Source organism: Myotis lucifugus, unplaced genomic scaffold (genome assembly GCF_000147115.1).
Source record: "Myotis lucifugus unplaced genomic scaffold, Myoluc2.0 scaffold_235, whole genome shotgun sequence".
Lineage (NCBI taxonomy): Eukaryota > Metazoa > Chordata > Mammalia > Chiroptera > Vespertilionidae > Myotis > Myotis lucifugus.
Window position 1 is genome coordinate 823,196 of NW_005871283.1, and position 22,573 is coordinate 845,768.

Here is a 22,573-nt window from a genome sequence, read left to right on the forward strand (position 1 = left end):
AAGCTCCCAGCCTCTCCTTTTTTTCTTTTCTTTTTTTTATTCTGGGATTTATTTACCTTCTATAATTGAAACTTTGTTGCCTTCAGTGGAGCTCAGAGCCCCGCGGCAGGCGAGAAGCTTGGCTTCCTGCTCGCTCCAGCTCTGTGGCCACGACCAGCTGAAAGCAGGTATCTGGGGTTTATTTATCTTCTATAATTGAAACTTAGTTGCATTCAGTGGAGCTCAGAGCCGGCTGGGAAGCTTGGCTTCCTCCATCACTGGAGCAACCAAGCCTCCTACTCGCTCCAGCTCCGTGGCTTATGGCCGCCATCTTGGTTGGGTTAATTTGCATATAGTCGCTCTGATTCGCTGGTGGGCGTGGCTTAAAGCATAGCGAAGGTATGGTCAATTTGCATGTTTGTCTTTTATTAGATTAGATATATAAGCCTAAGCGACCAAACAACTGGTCGACCGGTCACTATGACATGCACTGACCACCAGGGGCAGACGCTCAATGCAGAAGCTGCCCCCTCATGGTCAGTGTGCTCCCACAGCCAACCTCCCATGGCCAGTCCCTCTCCGCAGCTGGCCAATCTCCCGTGGTCCCTCCCCTGACCAGCCAACCTCCTGCAGCCCCTCCCCCCGGCCGCCGCCCCGATCAGGACGGGGCGAGACGGCCCCAAACGGCCCCAATCGCCAGCCAGGCCAAGGAACCCCACCCATGCACAAATTTGTGTACTGGGCCTCTAGGGGTAATATAAGACAAATTAAGCCTCTATAAAGTAAAGCCACTGAATATGTGTATGTGTATACAGTTTATATATTTTTTTTTCCTATTTTGCTATTTTCCCCAGATTCTAAGGAGGCAATGAGCTGAGCACAGAAGAAATTATTAATAGTAAAAGAAAACAAAAATTACAAAATTTTCTAACCTTCATTCATTCAATACGTCTAAGTACCCAATCCGTGTCAATCAGTTTGCTAGGTGATTGATCGATCCATGCAGTAGTGACAAAGACAGCCTTGCGCTCACAGAGATTAGACTAGTAGAAGGGGCAGACATCGATCAAGTAATTACAGACACACTCTGAGTCATCAAGAGGAAGAGCAGGGGGCCATAGGAAAGCCGAAGGAAACAGCCAAAACTGTCTGGGGACAGGCCCTTTGCTGTGGCAAGTACATTTATAAAACCCTCGTTTTCACAAAAGGGAAAATCTAGCTAAATGCAGTTGTTGCCAACTAACACTGTAATAAATCTTATTTTGTGAACTAGCCTTATCAGAAGTTTTTGCTTTTTTGGTGCTTCACTTTTATCACATTGTTGGAATTCTAAATACCAATGTCTTTCACGTTAGGCTTTTATCCTTAATGTGCTATGTTTCAGAACAAAGACTGAGTTTTTCCTAGGTTCTAAAAATGTGGTTACGAAGCAAGAAAAATAAGAGGCAAAGGCAGGTTGCAAAGCTTGTCAGCCTCTCAGGATGAGGACATACTAGACAGGGTCTGCGATCCTTCTAGTGCCTCCCAGGTCCTACAGTGGCAGCCTGTGCAGGCTAATGGAAAAGGCTCTGGACCAGGGGTAGAAAGATTTGGATTCTAATTCTGGCTTTTACACCAGGGACACTTTGCTTAAACTATCCAGTCTCTCATAGATGCAGAGAAAAGACTGATGGTTGCCAGAGGGAAGGGGGTTTGGGGAACTGGGTAAAAAAGGTGAAGGGATTAAATACAAATTGGTAGTTATGTAAAGTACAGCACAGGGAATATAGTAAATAATATTGTAGTAACTATGTATCATGCCAGGTGAGTACTGGAAATATCGGAGTGAACACTTTGTAAAGTATATGACTGTCTACACACTATGTGGTACACCTGAAACTAATACTAAGTAATATTGAATGTAAACTGTAATTGAAAAAATAAAAATTTAAAAATAAACTGTCCAGTCTCATCTTCAAAATGAGGGGTTTAGTCTGATTTGCTAAGTTCTCTTATAATGCTAATATTATGATTCTACAAATTTACTGATTACTTTAAAATCTAGCTATCTGCAATTAACTGCAATTAATGAGCAGAATTCAAAATTTTGCTCATTCCTTAGAATTATTTCTCAGCCTCTCTTGCAACTGCAAGTGACCACAGGACACAATTCTGACCAATCAGAAGTAAACAGAAATCTGCTGGGGCTTGGGAGAGAAGTTTTGCTTTTCTGACATTAGTGCCACCTTATCTTTCTTTTGTCCTTCTTCCGGCCGAGAAAGCTGTCCACTGGGCCGCATGTGGCTGGAGTTGCCAAGAGATTCCTAGGTTCAAGGTCACAGCCCTCCGATTCTACTACATCCTGCAACGAGCAACAGTGCACCAGGAGTCTAGAAAGATGTATACCACGTATTCCAATCCTCACACTCTAATTACTGGCAATATCCAGGCTTTCACATCTCTTGAGGTAGTGGTTGGTCTCTGGGACAGATCTCTACAGAGATGGGTTTAAGGTTTTCTCTTATTAGAACAAATGCCATAAATTCATGAGATCCACCTTGGCTGGTATCTCGTGTCTTTAGGCAATCTTCATGCCCGTTCCTTATCAGTTCTCTTTCAAAGGCCTTACGCAAGCTATTTTCATACTTTTCTGTCCCTCCCACACACCCAAACCCATCTGTAGGCCCTTCATTCCTGCATGTGTCCTCATCACCCTACACCCCAAGATGGCTGGGAATTTGTTACATAAACCCAGTCACCTGCTTTTCTATCTAAAATCTCATCTGGGTCATCACTTGGCCTTCCTTTCCTTGTATTAGGGGAGAGACAGGCCCACCTCCTTCCTAAAGCTCACCTTCCACAGGGGCTCTTGATTAACCCTCTCCTGCCTTCTCTGGGACGTCAATCATTGTTCGCATCGTTGAGCTCTCTCTCCCCTCTGATTTTTCTTCGGTGTGGCTTCTCGTTATCTTTCCCTCCCTTGGTAATCACATCCACCTCCATACCTGCAAATTCCAGAATCTATATCTCTGGCAAACCAAACACTGCCTGCCAACATCACGACATGGATGCCTGTAGATACCTCAACTCCAAACCTGGTCCAAAATTTAATACTCTCCCACTCTAACACTCCTTCATGTTCCTGGTTACACTCTCTGAAGAAAGACGTAATGATGCTCCCAGCTTTTCAGACTCACACCTTTGGAGATATCTTTGACCCCTGCCTCACTACTAGCAGCCAGTTGGCAATCCTTATTTATTCTCCCATTCTGTCCATTCCGGCCACCTAGCTGTATCTAGCTACACTTCCCATCTGGATTACTCACTAATCTCCAAAGTGACCACTGTGTCTCCTCCCCTGCTCCCTCCAATTCATTTCATGCAGTTGTTTTTCTAAAGGCCAGCCTGTTCACCTCCCTTTCCTTCTCAAAAGTCTCCTGTCGCCCACACTCAAGTAAGCACTGGAGGGTCAGAACACAAGAGTCAAGGAGAAAATGAAATTTCCAAGTTATGATATGCGAGGTAGACACCAAAGGAAAAGAAGAGAACTTAAAACAGACTTTATGAAAAAGGGGAATGTCTCTTTGAAGTCGATGGGCTTGTCCCTAGTATGTAAATTTCACAACCCAATTAACCTAATGGTGTTGGATTTCTTCCCAGTGGATTTAAGTTTAGAGGTCATGAACTCGGGACAACTGGCAAGGAATGACTAGCACCCTGGCAAGACTGAAACCACGGAGATTCCTCTTTACCTGCCCTCCCTGCCCTCCCTCTTCCACAAACACGGCAAGTCCCTGCTGGGATCGCTGGGTGGCAACGGCAATGGGTGATTTGTTTGGGGGACTGAGGTACACCATGGGCCTGCAATAACTGCCCAGGGGCTAAATGTGGTGGCTTTGGGTTGCAGCTGCATTAATTCTATGTATTCTACTGACCTCTTGAATTCACTCTTGTTAAAAAGAAGAACACATAAAAGTCTGAGTAATTGCTGAAGGAGCAATTCTACGGAAAGACAGGTCAGGCTTGAACTGATGAAGGAACCCTAACTCTACCCAATCAGCTGAATGAGCTTCCCCAGCCCCCGGCCTGCCTCCAAAGGGTGGGGAAGAACAGCAGAATAAGCAACTGCAAAGAGGAGAAGGGGAATTTTCAACTTACATTCCTTTAGTAGGAAATTATTCTGGACTTTAACTTCTCACCAGGAATCCAACAACAGGAGGAGTTCATATTGGGAACCTTTTAAATTGCCGACCTGTTAGTTGAAGCATTTTCAAGCTATCGTGTTGGCTTACTACAGAAATTTTAATTTTTATTATGTATTGATATATTTCAACGTAACTTGAAATAGGAAACAATATTGAACATTTATTGAGCACCTATAAAGCACCATTCCAAGTGCTTTCCATGTGTTAACCTATTTAAACATCCCAACAACTCTGTAAGGTCAGTACTGGGAACAGTTCTCTTTACAGAGGAGAAAGCTAAAGTACAGAGAGGTTTAAGTAACTTGGCTAAAGTTACATAAAAATTCTTGACTGCAGATTTTCAGCTTTGAGTGCACTGTAGTACTGAAGTTAACTTCATTCATCTAATTAATACTCATTTCAGAGCCCTGTGTGGGCAAACACTGAACTGCCAACTTGTGGTCCCAGCAATAGTGCTATCAGAGGAATGGCAGCCTCAAGGTACAGCCTGTGACCGTCCCTGTGACATAAGCCCCGGAGGAAGAACACTCCACTGGGTGACCAGACCAGATTCTTAAGTCCAACTGGTACAAGTATCAAAAGTCAGGAAGTTTAGAGAGACCTTGCTTTTCCTATCCCCATGCTTCCTCTACCCTGAAACAGAAACAGTCCCTCCCTGGGACTCATCCAGAGGAAAACTGTCTGTCTGCTTCTCCTCTGTCACACCTGATCCTCTGTCGTATCTGACCCTCCTCACAGACGTGACTTCTGTCGTTGGCGATACTGGGAAACAGTCACTGTGTACGTACCGCCCAGTGTCTTTAGCAATAAAGCGCAGTGCTGAAGGGCCTGGCCTCTGAAGCCAGACTGTGCTTATTACAGAATTTTTAACTTTTATTATGTAGTAACATATCTCAACATAACTCGAAACAGGAAATAATGCTGAACATTTAGGTCTGAATCCTATTCCCACCATTTGCACAAAGTTCCTTTACTTCTCTGTATCTTAGGCTCTCCATCTGCAGAGGCAGGAACAATAACAGTACCTACCTCAGAGCAGAGGTGCCACTTAGAAGGCCTGGTAGAAAGGAAATGTTCCCTGAGTGTCAGCTATTAGCGTTATTACTATTTAAACTCTCCCAAGCCTGCCTCACACCTGACCTGTGCACTAAGCCCACTGAGTCAGGCTCTGCCCCGCGAAGGAAAGCCTGAAACAGCCCATGCCTCTGCTTACACCTGGGGAGGTGAGTTCACAAGGCAAAGGGAATAAGAAGCCACTGACACGGGGATGCAGGCCACATGCTCCTATCTAGCGTTACCAGCAACACAGCTGACATCTGGATCCCTAGTTGGCTCCCAAAGATAGTTTCCAATTAATTAGTGTGAACTCCAAGGAAAAACAGTGAGACTAACTGGTACTTCCAAACACCAAAAGATGCATGAGACCAGAACCTCAAAGAACACAAGTCACACAAATAAGTCCAGAAATGAAGGGGACAGTAATATTCCTAAATGGCAAGAGGAAAAGAGACACCAAAGAGGATACATATGTAGTTTACATGCAGAAGTACCCACATCCCTACATGTGCACTAACTCTTGTCAATGAAGAAGAGACTGTGTACAAGACAAGAGCACATTTACCTGACACCAATGTGTCCTACATAAATGACACTGACCAGCCTTTCTAAGAATGAATATACAGGTACACAGTCAGAATAAACTCCATTTTAAAGTTATCTCTGCAGCTGTTTTACTAAAGAAACACAAGTTGTTTAAGGATTTGAGAAACCCTAATTTGGTGACTAACTTGAGGCAACCCTGGAGGTCCGTCTGCCCCAAGTTCAGTTCCTGGGGATGGGCAGTGAGTCAAAGCACTTACTACAGAATTCTGCGTACTCAGCTGGCAGCAGGAAGGTCTGAGGGAGGATGTGGAAAGCCTTGAATCCATGCGTATGCTGCATCCGAATGATGTTTTTGTACAGTCGGTCCTTTCGGGTTAGTTCATATGACCTAAAAATCATAAAAGTACTTCCATGTCAGTCAACTCCGACTCAGAGGTGATCCAGTGTTATCACATCCTGAATGAGTTCACATTCACGGTTCTAGAGCAGTCACTGAGAATAGTAGATCCCAAATCTATCACTGTCAACCCCATAGGTTTTTTCATCATTTTCATGGAATGGATTTCTTTGGTCAGGTTTAGTCATAAGGTATACGTTACGTACAGTAAAATTTGCCTTTTTTAGTGTATTATTCTGAATTTGAACAAACACAGTTATGTAACCACCACCACGATCAAGATTTAGACAATTCCAACATCCCCAAAAGTTACCTCAAGTCCCTTGCAGTCAACCCTCCCAATCACCTCCAGGCCCTGGCAAAGTCACCTGTTTTCTGTCCCTGTATTTTGCCTGTTCCAGAAAGTCGATTAAAGGGAATCATGTGTTGTGTGTATCCTTGTGAGACTGTCTTCTTTCACGGAAGGTGACACACACAATTGAGATTTACCCTTGTGGTTGCGTGTATAAGTGTTTCACTCTGTTTTATGGCTCAGTAGTGACCCACAGTTCAGTTATCCACTCACCTGTGGAAGGACACATGAGCTGTTTCCAGTTTTTGGAGATTATGAATAAAGTCACTACAAGCATTTGTGTATAGGTTTTTATTTATTACTAGAGGCCCAGCGCGCGATTGAAATTGCATGAGGAGGCACCCCATGGGGGGCCGGGACCCGTGCCTGACCCATGTAGTCCTGGCCATAGCGTTGTGTCCGCTGGGGTGGGGGTAGGCGCTCCTGTGTGTTGTGTCTCCACTCCGGCCCGCCCCCAGCCCCAGACTCAGCCTCCCCGCAGCTGCTGGGGTGAGGGCGGCACGCAGTCCCCTCCCACCCATCTGCGCTCAGTTCCTACCGAGCGGTTGTGACGCTCAGCTAATTAGCATATTCCCTGTTTATATATATATATATTATTACTTTTTAATCCTAATCCAAGGATACACTTTTTTTTATTTGATTTTAGAGAGAGAGGAAGGGAGGAGAGAAAGAGAAACATCGATGTGAGAAACACTGATTGGTTGCCTCCCATACATGCCCCGACTGGGGATTGAACCCAGAATCTAGGTTACGTGCCCTGACCAGGAACTGAACCCGCAACATTTTGGTGTACGGAACAATGCTCCAACCGAGCAACCCAGCCAGAGCAGGGATTGTACTTCTATTGTTATCTCTAAGAAATCTTTATCTAATCCAAAATCATAGAGATTTCCTCCTATGTTTTCTTCTAGAAGTTTTAGTTTTAGGTTTTATATTTAAATCTATGATAATGTCAGGTGCCTTTAAAAGGAGCAAAGGAGCTACAAGAGCATTACCTGGGAAAATGGTTAACCTTTTGTGCTTCAGAGAGGGTGCGAAGTAAGAAGGGCTTCAGGTGGGATCCTGTCCACATTAGGTTATAGTCAGTGCTGCTTGGGTGAACCTGAGGACAGATAAAAGGACAAGATAAAAAACATCAACGATAACCCCTCCCCAGGAAGAGCCATGCAGAAAAGGCCAAAGAGATTTTTCATCCACAGAATATTCATGGGGTGGCCCATTTAGGATGTGAGCCTAGCAAGACAGAAAAGTTAAGGACATGGAACATGGGGTTAATCAAGTTTAAAGAATTGGAGAGTTGGGAAAATCCCAGACATAAAAAGTAGAATAGCCTGCTGGTGTGGCTCAGTGGTTGAGCACTGACACATGCACCAAGAGGTCACTGGTTCGATTCCTGGTTAAGGAACATGCCCAGGTTGTGGACTTGATCCCCAGGAAGAGGCACGCAAGAGGCATCCAATGGATGTTTCTCTCTCATCAATGTTTCTGTCTCTTCCTCTCCCTTCCTCTCTCTCTAAAAATCAATAAAAACATTTTTTTAAAGTAGAATAAATTAATCCTTCTATAGAAGTCCACAATATCTCTTAATATTTTTGCATATCAAAGTATGAGAAGAGGGCCCAACTCCAAAACTCCCTTTTCAGGGTATCCTTTTGTTCTTGCAGATGCTGCATATAAAGTACTGATCAGAAGTAAAAACTTATATAGTAGCAAATCAACTTAGAATCCACTCATTCAGTCATTCATAATAATTTATTTGTATATTCATTAAACAATTATGTATTCTGAGCCTATGATGTGATAGGTGCCATATTTAGAGAGAGAGGAAGGGAGCCCTGGAGATGAAATAGCAGCAAGACAGGATATAAACTGGTACCAGAACTTCAAAATGCCTACTTCAGACTTCAGCCCAGGATAAAGAGCTAGCAAGCATACCTTTATCAAGTGTCTCAAAATCTCTACAGTGGTCCTAGCCAGTTTGGCTCAGTGGATAGAGCTCCAGCCCTTGGACTAAAGGGCCCTGGGTTCAATTCCAGTCAAGGGCAGGTACCTCAGTTGTAGGCTCAATCACCGGCGAGGCCACCAATCAATGTGTCTCTCTCATATAGATGCTTCTCTCTCTCTGTCTCTCCCCCTCTCTTCCACTCTCTCTAAAAATCAAATGGAAAAATATCCCTGGGTGAGGATTAACAACAACAAAAATCTCTACAGTGGAAATCTGTCCAGCATTTTTGCCTGTCCCCTTTGATGTCAATATCCCAATTTTCCCCATTTACTTTGGGAATCACATACTCTTTGGTTTTAAAGGACCTGCCAATCATCTGACCCTCTCTCTCCCAAAGAGTAAATCCATAACCCAAGCTGGGCCAGTCACTCTATCTCCAGAATGTGATTCTTGAGTGAAGAAAGGCACAAGGACAACGAATGGAGTTGAGTCTCTTCCACGTGGTGCCTACAGGAGATGGTCCTGAAGCTTCCTGTCCTAGATCCCTGGAGCTGTCCTGTCTCTCTCCTTCCAAAGGCTGCCTTTGCAGTTTTTCCTGATTCTGCTAACCATCTTATGAGCACTTTTCCTACAAATCCCTTTTGGTGTAAGTTAAACAGAGTCTGTTTCTGTTGCTTGCAATCAAAGAACCTTAATTGGGTAACAAACAATTCCTTATGGGCAACTCTGCCTCTAGCCTAAGCCTATAAACTTAGCAAGTAAAAAAAAAAAAAAAAGCTTTTAATTGTGGAAATGTCTTCCATGTATTGCATGGAATTCAATGCAAGTTCTCCCATCACCACTAAGCACTGGTCCCATGTACTTTCTAGCACTGGCATGGGTAACTGACAGTCAGGTGGCTAGGATTTTCAGCTTCTGGACAGGTTAGGTGAGGTAGTCAAAATGAGCTTACTTCATGAAATCCATGGGCTGTCAGAATGCTGCGTACCAGGCGACTGTCTGTTCGCACAATCTTGTAAGACAAATGATAACGTTCTAAAGAAAAACATAGATTCGAGTTCAGTAACCAGAAAGTTCACTGTAGAGACAGAAATAAACTGTTAGAGGGTAGCTTGCTTAATTACACTCGATAATATTATACTGCTACCTTATGCTACTACAATACAAGTAGGGGCTGCAGATTTCAGGGATTCTTAACCTGAAATTTGTTGGGAGTTACTAAACATGTATGGGGAGAAATGACATCTTTGTTTTCGTGAATTTCTAGTTGAAACGTAACATTACTTTCAATTAGGAATATAGGCAACAATGCAGAGTATTATTAGCAGTAACTGTGACCCTGCCACCAGTAGAGATCAGAAATTTTAATGTTATTTTACAGTTGGTACAGTTATCTCAAAGTATCACTTATTCTCACAGTCTTTAAAAACTATGGAAATTAACAGATCTACCACTAGATCATTATACTAATCAAGGCACATATCTAGGTTTTTAAAAATATTATGGTAATATTTCAATACAATTGATTTTCTTTGTAGTCATATGTAACTTTTATACACTTAACAAACATTATTCTGATTTAAAAATAAACAAACAAAAACATTATTCTGAAAAGAGACTCATTAGGATCCAATGCACTAAAAAGGCTGAGAACCCCTGCTCTGGGTAGCACTCTGTGTGCAATCCTTCTGATCACCAGTATCTCCTAGACCAGAGGTCAGAAACTGGTGACCTGAGGGCCAACGCCAACCTGCAGACATAGTGTGTTCATTTCTCATTGTGCTCTAAAAATAAAATTGAATTAACTGTGAACCTTTTAAACTTGTCAACCTTTTAAACATATAAAAATCTAGATTTCTGGGTCTCTCTCTCTCTCTCTCTCTCTCTCTCTTTCTCGGCAAGAGTCCACTGCGGAAGTGCAAGTGCTTCCTCCAGGACAGGCCCACACTGCACTCACTCATATTTCCTGCCTGGCACCTGCAAGCATTCTGTGCTTGTGACCCCTGTCTAAGAGGAAAGTCAGTAATCATGTGAAATTTCTATATATCCCCATCCCTGAGGACTAACATTTACTCTGGCTCATTAAATTCAACCTCTTTCTATGCACACTACAAATTGCTTGAAAAAGTTATCTAAGAATATTACAGAACAATTTTTTAAAGGACTACATATTGCCTTTGCTCTTAGGGGATACATACTGAATCAAGTATTTAGGTATGAAGCATTTAAACTAATTCTCAAATGACTACAGGTCCAGTGCATGAACTTCGTGCACGGGTGTGGTCCCTAGGCCAGGCTGGCGATCAAAGTGCAAGCGTCTGGGCCCTGGGCAGCTGGGCCCTCAGGGGCCCCCCCGCGCACCCTCCTCAACCTGAGTCACGGCACCCGAGTCCCCACGTGGAGATGCGGTGAGCGCGGCCTGATGCCTCTGGGCCACCCAGCAGCACTGCACAGAAGGCAGGCAGGCAGCACGCTCTCTCCCAGCCAGACCTGCGGCTGCAGCCTGGCTCACCGGGAGAGGCCATGATGGTGTGGGGCGGGCTCCTCTGGGGGCTTCCCCAGCGCATGAGCCCTGGCGTCCTGGGGGGAAGGTAGCAGGGGGAGTGAGAGCGAGCTCACGTTCTCACTGCACCTCTGTCCCCGTCACCCCCACACCCAGGTAGCCAGCAAGAGGTTGCAGTGCCGTGGCTGACGCTGACGCTCCACACCGTCCCCAGTCGAAAGACTGCCCGAGGGGACAATTTGCATATTAGGCTTTTATTATATAGGACGGGGAAGGGGGAAAGAGAAGCAGATATGGCAAAATGTTAATAACTAGTGAATCTATGGAAAGAGTATACATGTGTTTATTGTATTATTCTTAAAACTTAGAAAAATGAAAGAATATTAGGTCTTTTCATTATAACTGTGATCACTAACATCTCCAATTTTGCACTTGGCAAAGAGCCAAAATGTCAACGGCTGGAGACCAGGAGTGCTCCGATTCTGAGTCTGTTCCGCAGTGCTTGCTCGCAGAAGCAGGCCACAGGGAAGGTGATCAGTCAAGTGTGCGGAAAAACAGACAACGATTACATGGGGCTGGAGGAAATGAGGGGATAATAAGAGAAAGAGTTTGTCTCTGGAACGGAACTATCAGGGTTAAAATCCTGCCTCTACTACTTCCTGGCTGTCATCCTGAATAAGTTCCTTCATTTTTCTATGCTCAGTTTTCTCACCTATAAAATGGAATTGATAACAGATACTTACCTCCTAGGACAGGGGTCCTCAAACTTTTCAAACAGGGGGCCAGTTCACTGTCCCTCAGACCGTTGGAGGGCCGGACTATAGTTTAAAAAAACTATGAACAAATTCCTATGCACACTGCACATATCTTATTTTGAAGTAAAAAAACAAAACGGGAACAAATACAATATTTGTATTTGCATGTGGCCCGAGGGCCGTAGTTTGAGGACCCCTGTCCTAGGATAATTGAAAGCACTAAGTCAGTTAACACTTTAAAGCTTGTATACTTGTTGATACATAATAAAAATGTTCATATAGTAAAAACTTTATATAGTAAAATATATAGTATATAGTATTTAAAAAGTAAATATAGTAAAATAGGTATTAATAGTGTCATACAAAGTAAATTATACATTTTATATAGCAAATACAAAAATAAAAATGCTATTAATACTTTCTCCTACTTCTCCTGATATAGAGGGAAAATGTAATTATTACTGTACTCAGTGGCAGCCTGATTCTCGGTATGTAAGTAGTAAGCAGTGACCAACTCCTTTTCATCCACACCTACTAACTCTAACCCAACTCAGATACACTGAACATGTTCCAAAAGGGGAGTGTGAGGAAGGCAGGGTGGGATGATATAAAGCAGCTGTGATTCTGGTGATTTTAACTCAAATTCACATTCTGGGTTCAATAGCCCTGTGACCAATAATGCTGATTACCAGTATATGTTCGACCAGAGGTTATAAATTGGCGATCCAAGGGCCAAATCCAGCTTATCGACATGGTTTGTTCACTCCTTGTGGTGTTTTAAATGTAACATAGAATTAGTTGCCAACCTTTTAAAATTGGAACAATTCATATAACAATCTAGATTCCTGGGCTTCTCTTGGAAAACCTGGTAACTCTAGGCTCTCTCTTCCCTGCTAGTCAGATGGAAACTGGCAAGTGAACCTGCCCAACTGCCCTCCTTGCCTACTAGTAAACTGCCAAACATCCAAAATCGGAGCCTCCAAGCCCACATTGCCTCAAATCCACCATGAGCCTGTAGAATTCCCTCTTCTCCAATCGCAAGTATCCCAGGAGGCAACTTGAAGCGCTAAGACCCCTGGCAAGTTCCAGGACTAACTGTGTAGGCAGAGCAAATAAAAACAAGAAAACAATAATCTGTCAGCACAGAAGCATCTAGGGAATGGTGAAGTGCCCTAAAGGTTTGGTCAAAAATAGCATGGGAAACTAGAATGAAGACAAAACTGATGTCTTGACTTTTAGAATACAAGAATAACCCCTTCAATGGCAACATAGCGTAGCTTGCCCTACTGTCAGAAAGTTACAGCTGCACTGTTGATTATGGTAGTCACTAGCCATGTGTAACCACTGAGAACTTGACTAGTGTGAGAGAATAACTGATTTTTTTTAAATTTAACTTTAACTAATTTAATTCAGTTGGAAAACTTGTCTGGAATAACCTGAGCATAAAAATTTATTTTTCAACTATAACATTTATGGAACATATGTTTCTGTGGATTTCAGAGAGGTAGAGATAGATAGAAACATCAATGATGACAATCATCAATCAGCTGCCTCCTACACGCCTTCTACTGGGGATCAAGCCTGCAACCCGGGCATGTGCCCTGACTGGGTCAATGCTTGACCACTGAACCACACCAGCTGGGCTCATTTATGGAATACTAGAAGCCCAGTGTGCGAAATCACGCAGCCCCGCCCACCCGCGCCGGTCTTTGGTCGTTACGGCATTAGGGCCACTGGGTTTTTATAATATAGATAAATACAGATCAAGTACTCCTAACAAAAATTTTACACTATATTGAGATGTGCTATAAATGTAAAATACACACCCAGGATGTAAACTATCTCAGTGATTTTTTTATATTGAGTAAATGTGGAAACGATATTTTGGATTAAACAAAATATATTAAAACTAATCTCACCTATTTTTGTTTACTTTTTCAATGAGGCCTGGAAATTTTACATATGTAGTGTACAGCATATTTCTATCGGGTGCTGGGCTATCCAAATGCAAATTTATTAAGTTGACACATTAGAGGCAAATTATAAAATGATACTTCATTCTATAAAAGGATTAAACTGAAAATATCTGTTGCCTTTAAAATGAAATCCCATTTACATGTTCAAAGTATATACAGTTTTGTGGGAGGGAAAGAAAGGATCTAGTGAGGGGGAAAAATATGTTCCCAGAATATTTAATAAAGCATATGAAATCATACTGTACCAAAAATTTTAGCAGTGAATGCAATGAAACATTTATTAGATAACAGAACAAACAAGGTTAGCACCTAATATGAGATCAACAGAAGATAATTAATGCCCCAGATACACTTCTCAAGAGGATTTAACACAGGATTATTATCTCAGCAGACCTATGTCAGCTATTTAGGAGAGCAAAGAGAAAAAAATAGACCAAGAATGTTTAACAATTCAGAAGTCTGAGGCAGCAACTACAAGTCATTCAAACTGTTCTTCACATACAGAAGGTGAAAAAAATTATCACACAACAAAGAATGGGGAAGATAAAGAAAATTCAAAAACAGAGTTTGAGAAAAAAGCTTTTTCTTTAATCACAGAAATGTGAAAAAAAAGAAAAAAAAAAACCCAAAATCTTACAGATTCCAGAAAATAGTCATTGCTTGAGTAAAGGAAAAACTACAATGATGGATGCTAATTTCCAGTATGTTAGGCATTCTAAAAAGGAAGGGTCTGCCCAGCCAGCATGTCTCAGTGATAGCGTGTTGACATATGAACCAGGAGGTCACGGTTCGATTCCCGGTCAGAGCCCAGGCCCGGGTTATAGGCTCAATCCCAGTGTGAGGCGTGCAGGAGGCAGCAGATCAATGATTCTCTCTAATCATTGATGTTTCTATCTCTCTCCCTCTCCCTTCCTCTCTAAAATCAATAAAAACATATTTTAAAAAAAATAAAAAGGACGGGCCTGCCCATTGCCATGAAATACATGTGACAAGCACCCAAAAAAAGTATGTTTGGGGGGCATTACTTACTTCTGTTTTTTTCAAACCCACATTTGACATTTTGACTCATGTCATATTTCGATTTTGAGGGTGTTTCTCAGTAAATGTTAGCAACTCTTTTACTGCTCAAGATTCAGAGAATATAAATAAACCATGTTCCTTTAAATGGTAACCTAGCAACTTGGTGAGGGGATTAGAACACAAGGACCCCTAGGGAGAGAAGAATATTCAATCCACCATCTTCTAAACTCTTGGATCATTATGGCAAGGACAGACCTTAAATTAATCTCAAAGTACAGCAGATCCTCTTCAACAAGTAAGATAAGTTTTGAGTGTGTACTATGTGCCAAACATTACGTAACATTTATTTCTCACAATGCCTGCAAAATAGGTATTACCTCCACTTTACTAGCAATGAAATGAGTTAAGATGGCTTCACAGATGAATTTTATCAAACATTTAAAAAATTAACAATAATCCTTCTTAAAACTCTTCTATAGAGAAGGGAACTTATCCTGAGGCTAGCATTACCCTGATACCAAAGCCAGATGAAGGCATCACAAGAAAACCACAGACCCATATCCCTTAGAAATACAGATGCAAAAATTCTCAACAAAATACTAGCAAACCAAATCCAGCAGCATAAGGATAACATCCCATGACCACCTGGGATTTATCTCAGGAATGCAAGGGTTGTTCAACATACAACAGTCAATCAATGTAACCCACCACATTAAGAGAGTGAAGGAAACAAAACAGAATCATCTTAAATGATGTAGAAAAAGCATTTTACAAAATCCAACACCCTTGCATGATAAAAATAACACACACACACACACACTCAATGAAGGACTAGAAGGGGATGTCTTCAACATGCTAAAGGGAATTTTGAAAAGCCCACAGCTAACATCATACTCAATGGTGAAAGACTGGAAAGCATTCCCTGTAAGATCAGGAACAAGACAAAGATCCACCTTTCAGCTCTTCTATGCAACATTGCACTAAAAGTTCTAGTCAAAGCAATTAGGCAAGGAAAGTAAACAAAAGGCATCCAAGTTGTAAGGAAAGAAGTAAAATGATCTCTACTTGCAGATGACATGACCTTATATACAGTATAGATAATTCAAAAGAACCCCCAACACATACAAAACTATTACAGCTAATGAGTTCAGCAAGGTTTCAGAATATAAGGTCAATATACAAAAATCTACACACTGACAATTCACAACCCAAAAATAAAATTGCTAATAATACCAAATTTATAATTTATAATAATACCAAAAAGAATAAAATATTTAGGAATAATTTTAACCAAACAGCTACAAGACTTATACACTAAAAACTATAAAACACTGCTACAAGAAATTATAGAAGATTGAAATAAATGGAAAGACATCCCTTATTTGTGGACTGGAGAACTTTTAAGATGGCAACACTCCCAAAAGCAATTTATAGATTCAATGCATTTCCTATCAAAATCCCAAAGGCCTTTTTGCAGATATTAAAAAGCTTTATCCTAAAATTCATATGGCATTGCAAGGGACTCTGAATAGCCAAAAAAAATCTTGAAACAGAAGAACAAAGTTAAAGGATTCACATTTTCCAATTTCAAAACTTAGTACAAAAGCACAGTAATTAAATGATAGGTACTGGTATAAGGATAAACATACAAATCAATGGTCTATTCAGAGTCCAGAAATAAACCCATATACCTACAGACAACTGATTTTCAACAAGAGTTCCAAAAGCATTCAATAGAGAAAGAATAGTCTCTTCAAGTAATTATGTTGGACAAATAGATATACACATGCAAAAGAATGTAGACCCTTACCTCACATTAAAAAAAGTAATTCAAAATGGATCAAACACCATTTATCTCCAATATAAGAGCTTAAACTATATAACTCTTAGAACAAAGCATGGGGATCATGACCTTGGGTTAGGCCATGGTTTCGTAAATATACCAAAAATATAAGCAACAAAAAAAACACAACAGACAAATTAGACGTTATCAAAGTGAAAACCTTTAGCTCATGAAAAAATACTATCAAAAAAGTGAAAAGACAAACCACAGAAAAATATTTGTAAATCATATATCTACTAAGGTTCTAATATTCAGAATGGATAAGGAATCTTATTACTCAACAACAGGAAGACAAGCAACCCAATTAAAAAAATAAGCAAAAGCCTTGAATAGACATTTCTCCAAGGAAGATATATTAATGAAAAGATGCTCTATGTTGCTCAGCCTGTGGTGCCTGGCTCGATTCCCAGTCAGGGCACATGCCTGGGTTGCAGGCTCAATCCTCAGTAGAGGCATGCAGAAGGCAACCAATGGAGTTTCTCTCTCTCCCTCCCCTTCCTCTCTAAAAGTAAATAAAAATATATATATTTTTAAAATATGCTCTATGTCATTAGTCATTATGGAAATACAAATCAAAACCACAGTAAGATACCACTTCACACTCACTAGTATAGCGATGATCTAACAAACAAAATAAATGTTAGTGAGAATGTGGAGAAATGAGAACTCTCATATATTGTTGATGGAAATGTAAAACAGTGCAAGCACTGTGGAAAACACTTTGGCTGCCTCAATCCCTCCCTCACAGCCGTGGCGGCCTCAATCCCACGGCTGCAGCCCTGGCTTCGTCTGGAAAGATGTCCAGACGTCCTTCCAGCTGATTTGCATATTACGCTTTTATTATTATAGATATCCAGAAGAGGTGAATCCACAGAGACAGAAAGTAGACTAGGGGCTGTCAGGGGCTGGGTATTGACTACTTAATGGGTACAGAGTTTACTTTTGGGATGATAAAAATGTTCTGAAACTAAATAGTGGTGATTGTTGCACAACAATGTGAATGTACTAAATGCCACTGAACTGTACACTCTAAAACAGTAAGTTGCTTTGTATATTTTACTACAATAAAATAAGCACATGTATACATAATTCTGAAAAAAAAATTCAAAAGGGAAAAAATAATACGCAGAAAACAATTCCAGAAACCCTAATAATCCTTTCAAGTATAATAAATATAGTCTTCTCGTGGCCAAGGCCATTTCCCTATCCATAGGTGTTGTCAATTTCTGCAAGACAAGGTTGCCAAGGGCCATGCCCCAGCCCTACCTTCTGTGGAGAAGTCATACTCACCTCCAATTACTCGAATATTGTTGTCCTTGGTCAGAATTGCCTCAGCATGGAATACCAAAATTGGAATTCTCCTGCAGCCTCCAGTCCACATGATACATGGATGATCCCTACAACCATAACAAAAGGCTTTATTAATTTACAACTCAAAATCTGAATTAACTGCTGAAGCAGATTACTGTGGTTGGCTGCTTAAAACCTTTTCCCCTCCTTCTAAAACAAGAACCCTAAATGTCCTATGGGAAACCATTCATTTTCCATTTTTAGCCATGTGGTTTGTTTAAGATTAATTCCATCCCTGGTCCTGGGATGAGCCCTGACTGGCTTCAGCCAATTAGGACATTCTATCCCCCAATTATAGTGGCTGTTTCAGGGATGAGCACATAAGCCAATTGGAGCCAAGTGAAGGTCAGGTGACATGTTGTGAGACCCTCTGAGAAAGCAATGCTTTTTCTCTTCTCTGGCAGCTACAGAAGAGATGGCCACTCTTTCCCTTGATGGTGTAAGAGACTGAGGGCTGGATGTGCTACTGTCATTTTGTGACCTTGACAGGAGAGTCTGGAGATGCTAGTAAAGGAGGAAGTCAGTGGGAGCCTGATTAAAAGAATGAGAGAAATGAGATCCTGAGTGGCACCCTTAGAGCTGCAGAATCAAGTCTTTCCTAAATATGAACTAATGAAGTCCCTTTATTTTTAGGACAAAAAATACACAAGTATGTTTTAGTCCCCAGTACACATAAAGAATCCTAACAAATAGATTCATAATAATTTATAGTATACCATTTTGAAACCCTATAGTCCTTTTTATTATTGATTTTAGAGAGAGAAAAAGGGAGAGGGAGACAGAAACAGCAATGATGAGAGAGAATCATCCATTGGCTGCCTGTGTGCTCCCTACTGGGGATCGAGCCCTAGACTGGGGCATGTGTCCTGATGAGGAATCAAACCATGACCTCATGGTTCATGCGTCCATGCTCAACCACCCACTGAGCCACACCAGCCTGTATAGTCCTTTTTTAAGGCAATTCAATGACCCATCTTAAAATTCTGAGCTAGGAAACCAAATTATTACCAGTACCCCAATTAAAGCCACATATTTTAAATAAAGCCTTACTAAATGCAAAAACAGATATTTTTCCTCCAGAGAAGGATCTCTGACTTTATTTTCTTTCCTTAGCCTCAGAAAATCTCCATTTAATCAATTTACTCAAAGATTAGGAAACTTGAACCTCCTCAGTGCAGGAAGGTAGAACGGGAAAGAGGTAAATTACCTGAGTACCTACTACGTGCCAGGAAATAAACTAAGAGCTTTCATGCTATCTCATTTATTCCTATTGCCCCCACTATGAACTGAGGAAAAGGTGTTCAGAGAGGTTAAGCAATTTGCCCAAGGCTGAGTAAAGGAAAGATATATGAACCCAAATGTCTGTGCTCTTTCCACCCTTCTGACACCCTCATCACATTTCGGTGATGTTCTGTATATGGAACACCTTAAACTCAACTCTTTGGGAACTTAAACTAATCAAATTTATTAAATGGAATAAGACCCACTGAGCCAAGATTCAGTTCGCTCTCAAAAACTCACATGACGCCCTAACCGGTTTGGCTCAGTGGATAGAGCATCGGCCTGCAGACTCAAGGGTCCTGGGTTCGATTCCGGTCAAGGGCATGTACCTTGGTTGCGGGCACATCCCCAGTAGGGAGTGTACAGGAGGCAGCTGATCGATGTTTTTCTCTCATCAATGTTTCTAATTCTCTATCCCTCTCCCTTCCTCTCTGTAAAAAATCAATAAAATATATTTTTTTTAAAAAAACTCATATGGCCACACCCTTAACCACAAATCTCAAGGCCAAGTCAGACCCTCCCAACCCAAGTTTAAAAACATCCATACTTTGAATGAACAGGCTGCAGACTATCAATTTTAGAAGGCAGCCTTTAGACTTGGGAATGGGCTGCCAAAAGCCTTTTAGTGAGGAAAGCAGAGAACCCCATACCTCGCTCATTTCCTGCTTTGTAGAAATGGAATGTGGATGCTCTTTGGCCTGGGTGATTGTGCCCACTTGTGAGAAATGGTGTTTACAGGGCGCATTTTTCAGCAAAGATTTTTTTGCTTTGCTTGCTTTTTTAATATTTAACACCTATAATACGTGGGCATGGGGTCAAGCTATTCCTGTGATCTCTTCCAACTTTAATTTTTCCACTATATTTCTAAGTCAGAGGATAGATAGACGGGAAAAATAGGCGGCCTATCCAAAGTCTTGGATAGAAACTCTGGAAACTATCCAAAGTTCCTTGTCAACCTGGCATTAGCTACAAACTGGCACCACTGTGCCTTATCACTTACACACAACGGATTACTGCGATAAGACAGGGGGATCAGAATACAAACAGCAGATGCACAGCTGAGAAGAGCCAAGGCCCTGACTACACTCACTCTGTGGAGAGCCAAATCCCTGAAGGAGAAATCTCTTCACTTACCACCCATAAAAAGATAAAAGAGGTAGCAGACAAATTATTAATTCAATAAGGTCAACTACAAAATACTTCAGGCAGATGCTAAACTGCCATTAAAACCATGCTCCCACCAGGTGGTGCTAAAGGGAAAAGATTCTAAATGATTAGGAAATTAAAAATTGGGACCTTAAATTTTCTTTTGCACAGAAACTGGAATAGATTAAGAAAATATGCCTTACAGGCATGAGAGGACAGCATATTTGAATGATTAATTATCAAAGTAGACCAGTTTTATGGTTGACTTTACTGAGAACCTACGAACGTTTTGGGTTTTAAGAAGCAATTTCATGAGGAATATATTCTTCTTCACCCCTGGGATGCAGCCTACATAACTCAAAACCTCCATGCCTTAGTGATACCACTGTCCCTGCTGGGAATGCCTTCCCCGCGCCTCTGTTCACTTAATCCCACTCTCCAAGGCCTTGCCCCGCTCCCCAGCCCTGAGTGATGCCTTCTTTCTCTGAACTCCTGGACCACTCATTGTATAATCATTTGTTGATGATCTTTTATTTTTTCCAAGTAAATGTTGATGATCTTCTCAACTGATACAAAGCCAGCTTTTATTAGGGAAATTAAAGTGACTATTTTTCCAGTGACAAAAGCAGCATCAAATCCTTTTATGAAAGTTTCCATATCTATATATAAATTTGTATTTGGAACCACCAAGCAAAATATAGAAAAAGATCCCCCTTTACATTTACCATCTGAAATAATGCCATGCAAAACAAGGACTGCCTGGACCGTTTCTAGTCCTAAGGTCTAGGCATTAACTACTTTAATACAGTCTAGGAATCGAGCAGATCTAACAGATGTCCATGGATATGCATCTTTGCATCAAATCAACTTCCTTAGATGATTTAAGGCCTTCTAACTTCCAAAAAATTTTAAAATGTAAGCCTATTGCTCTAAGTGTGAACAAGATTGACTTAAGATTCCCAATGTATAAAACAAGTGTCTAATAGACAAGACGAGCTGATGGAGCAAGATTAACCATCAAAATTCAATAGTAAGATTGTGAAAGAAAGCAAAACAAAACAAAAAATAAAGAAACTTCAAGAGGTCCATGAATTTGTATTGGGGGACAGGGGTAATGGGGGAGGGGGATATTACACTTTATTTCACTCATTTTTACTAGGAATTTAACATTTCTCAATTATGAATATAGGCAGCAAAGCACAGCACTATTAGAATTATCCAAAATTAGATTTTTATACCGTTTGACAGTTGATGCCAGTATATTAAAACATCATTTACATTTATCGCTACTTCTAAGTTGTGTTAGTTGTTAAACTTGCCACTAGATTACCTGTGATCATAGTCTTCCTCATCTGGTGTGATGAGGCTGGACAATGATTTAGCATCTCTCCTCCAAGCTACCAAATGGTGACATCACACACTGGTAGTCCAGACATGTACCAGTATGAAGGTCCCAGTATTCCCTACTTCTAAGTGTTAATCAAAGACCACCCCACAGTGTAATGATCTTACACAAACTAAGCAAAAACAATCTTCATGCTGCTGTCTTTAGAAAATAAAACTTAACTTTCCCATGTTTTAAATGAATAATCTTTTTATTTAATGTATAAGAAAGCACAAAAGAAGCAAAAAAAGAAAACAAAAAAGTAAGTAATTTATAAGAAAGCACAATTTACTGTATCACAATTTTTAAAAATAATTTGATAACTGCATTTCAATGTAATTGGTATTTTTTAATGACATGTATTTAATTTTAAGTACTTAAAAATATTCTGACAAGGGACCCACAACATTAAAAAGATTAAGAACGTCTGATCTAATGTGATCTAAGTCATACATTTGTTTGTTCATTCATTCATTCAGTCAGCAAGTATTTATTGAGTACCTACTATAATACCAGGTTGAACTATTTGAAATTGTTAATATTTGACTGTTTTTGACCTACCAAAATGGCAATTTCATAAGGTTCAAACTAATACATACTTGTCAGGCCCAACCTCTAAGCCAACTAAGAAGAAAAATATTTATGGAGTAAAACAATAATTTTGATATTAGAAAGACTGATGCTTGGAGAAGAAGTTAAAATTTTATGAAATGAGTAAGAGGCAGCACACAGAAAGCAAGAAGACATAGGAGGCAAATGGCCATAGGGAATTGTCCATTTAATTATCCTGAATGAGAATGACCCAAATATAATGTCAAGCCTCTATTATTTCTACAACCTAACAGTGATGAGAAGC

General features: G+C 40.8%; 1 protein-coding gene across 1 annotated transcript in view; it reads right to left on the minus strand.

The window, feature by feature from the left end:
- Nucleotides 1-22,573, minus strand: part of TTLL5 (tubulin tyrosine ligase like 5) — a 196,061-nt gene that overhangs the window by 170,516 nt on the left and 2,972 nt on the right. The window contains exons 3-6 of the mRNA XM_023762178.1: nucleotides 17,847-17,953; nucleotides 9,412-9,494; nucleotides 7,510-7,616; nucleotides 6,023-6,153 (exon numbers count right to left, since the gene is read on the minus strand). Of these exons, the coding sequence (XP_023617946.1) occupies nucleotides 6,023-6,153; nucleotides 7,510-7,616; nucleotides 9,412-9,494; nucleotides 17,847-17,953 (428 nt within the window). The remainder of the gene's footprint in view (nucleotides 1-6,022; nucleotides 6,154-7,509; nucleotides 7,617-9,411; nucleotides 9,495-17,846; nucleotides 17,954-22,573) is intronic.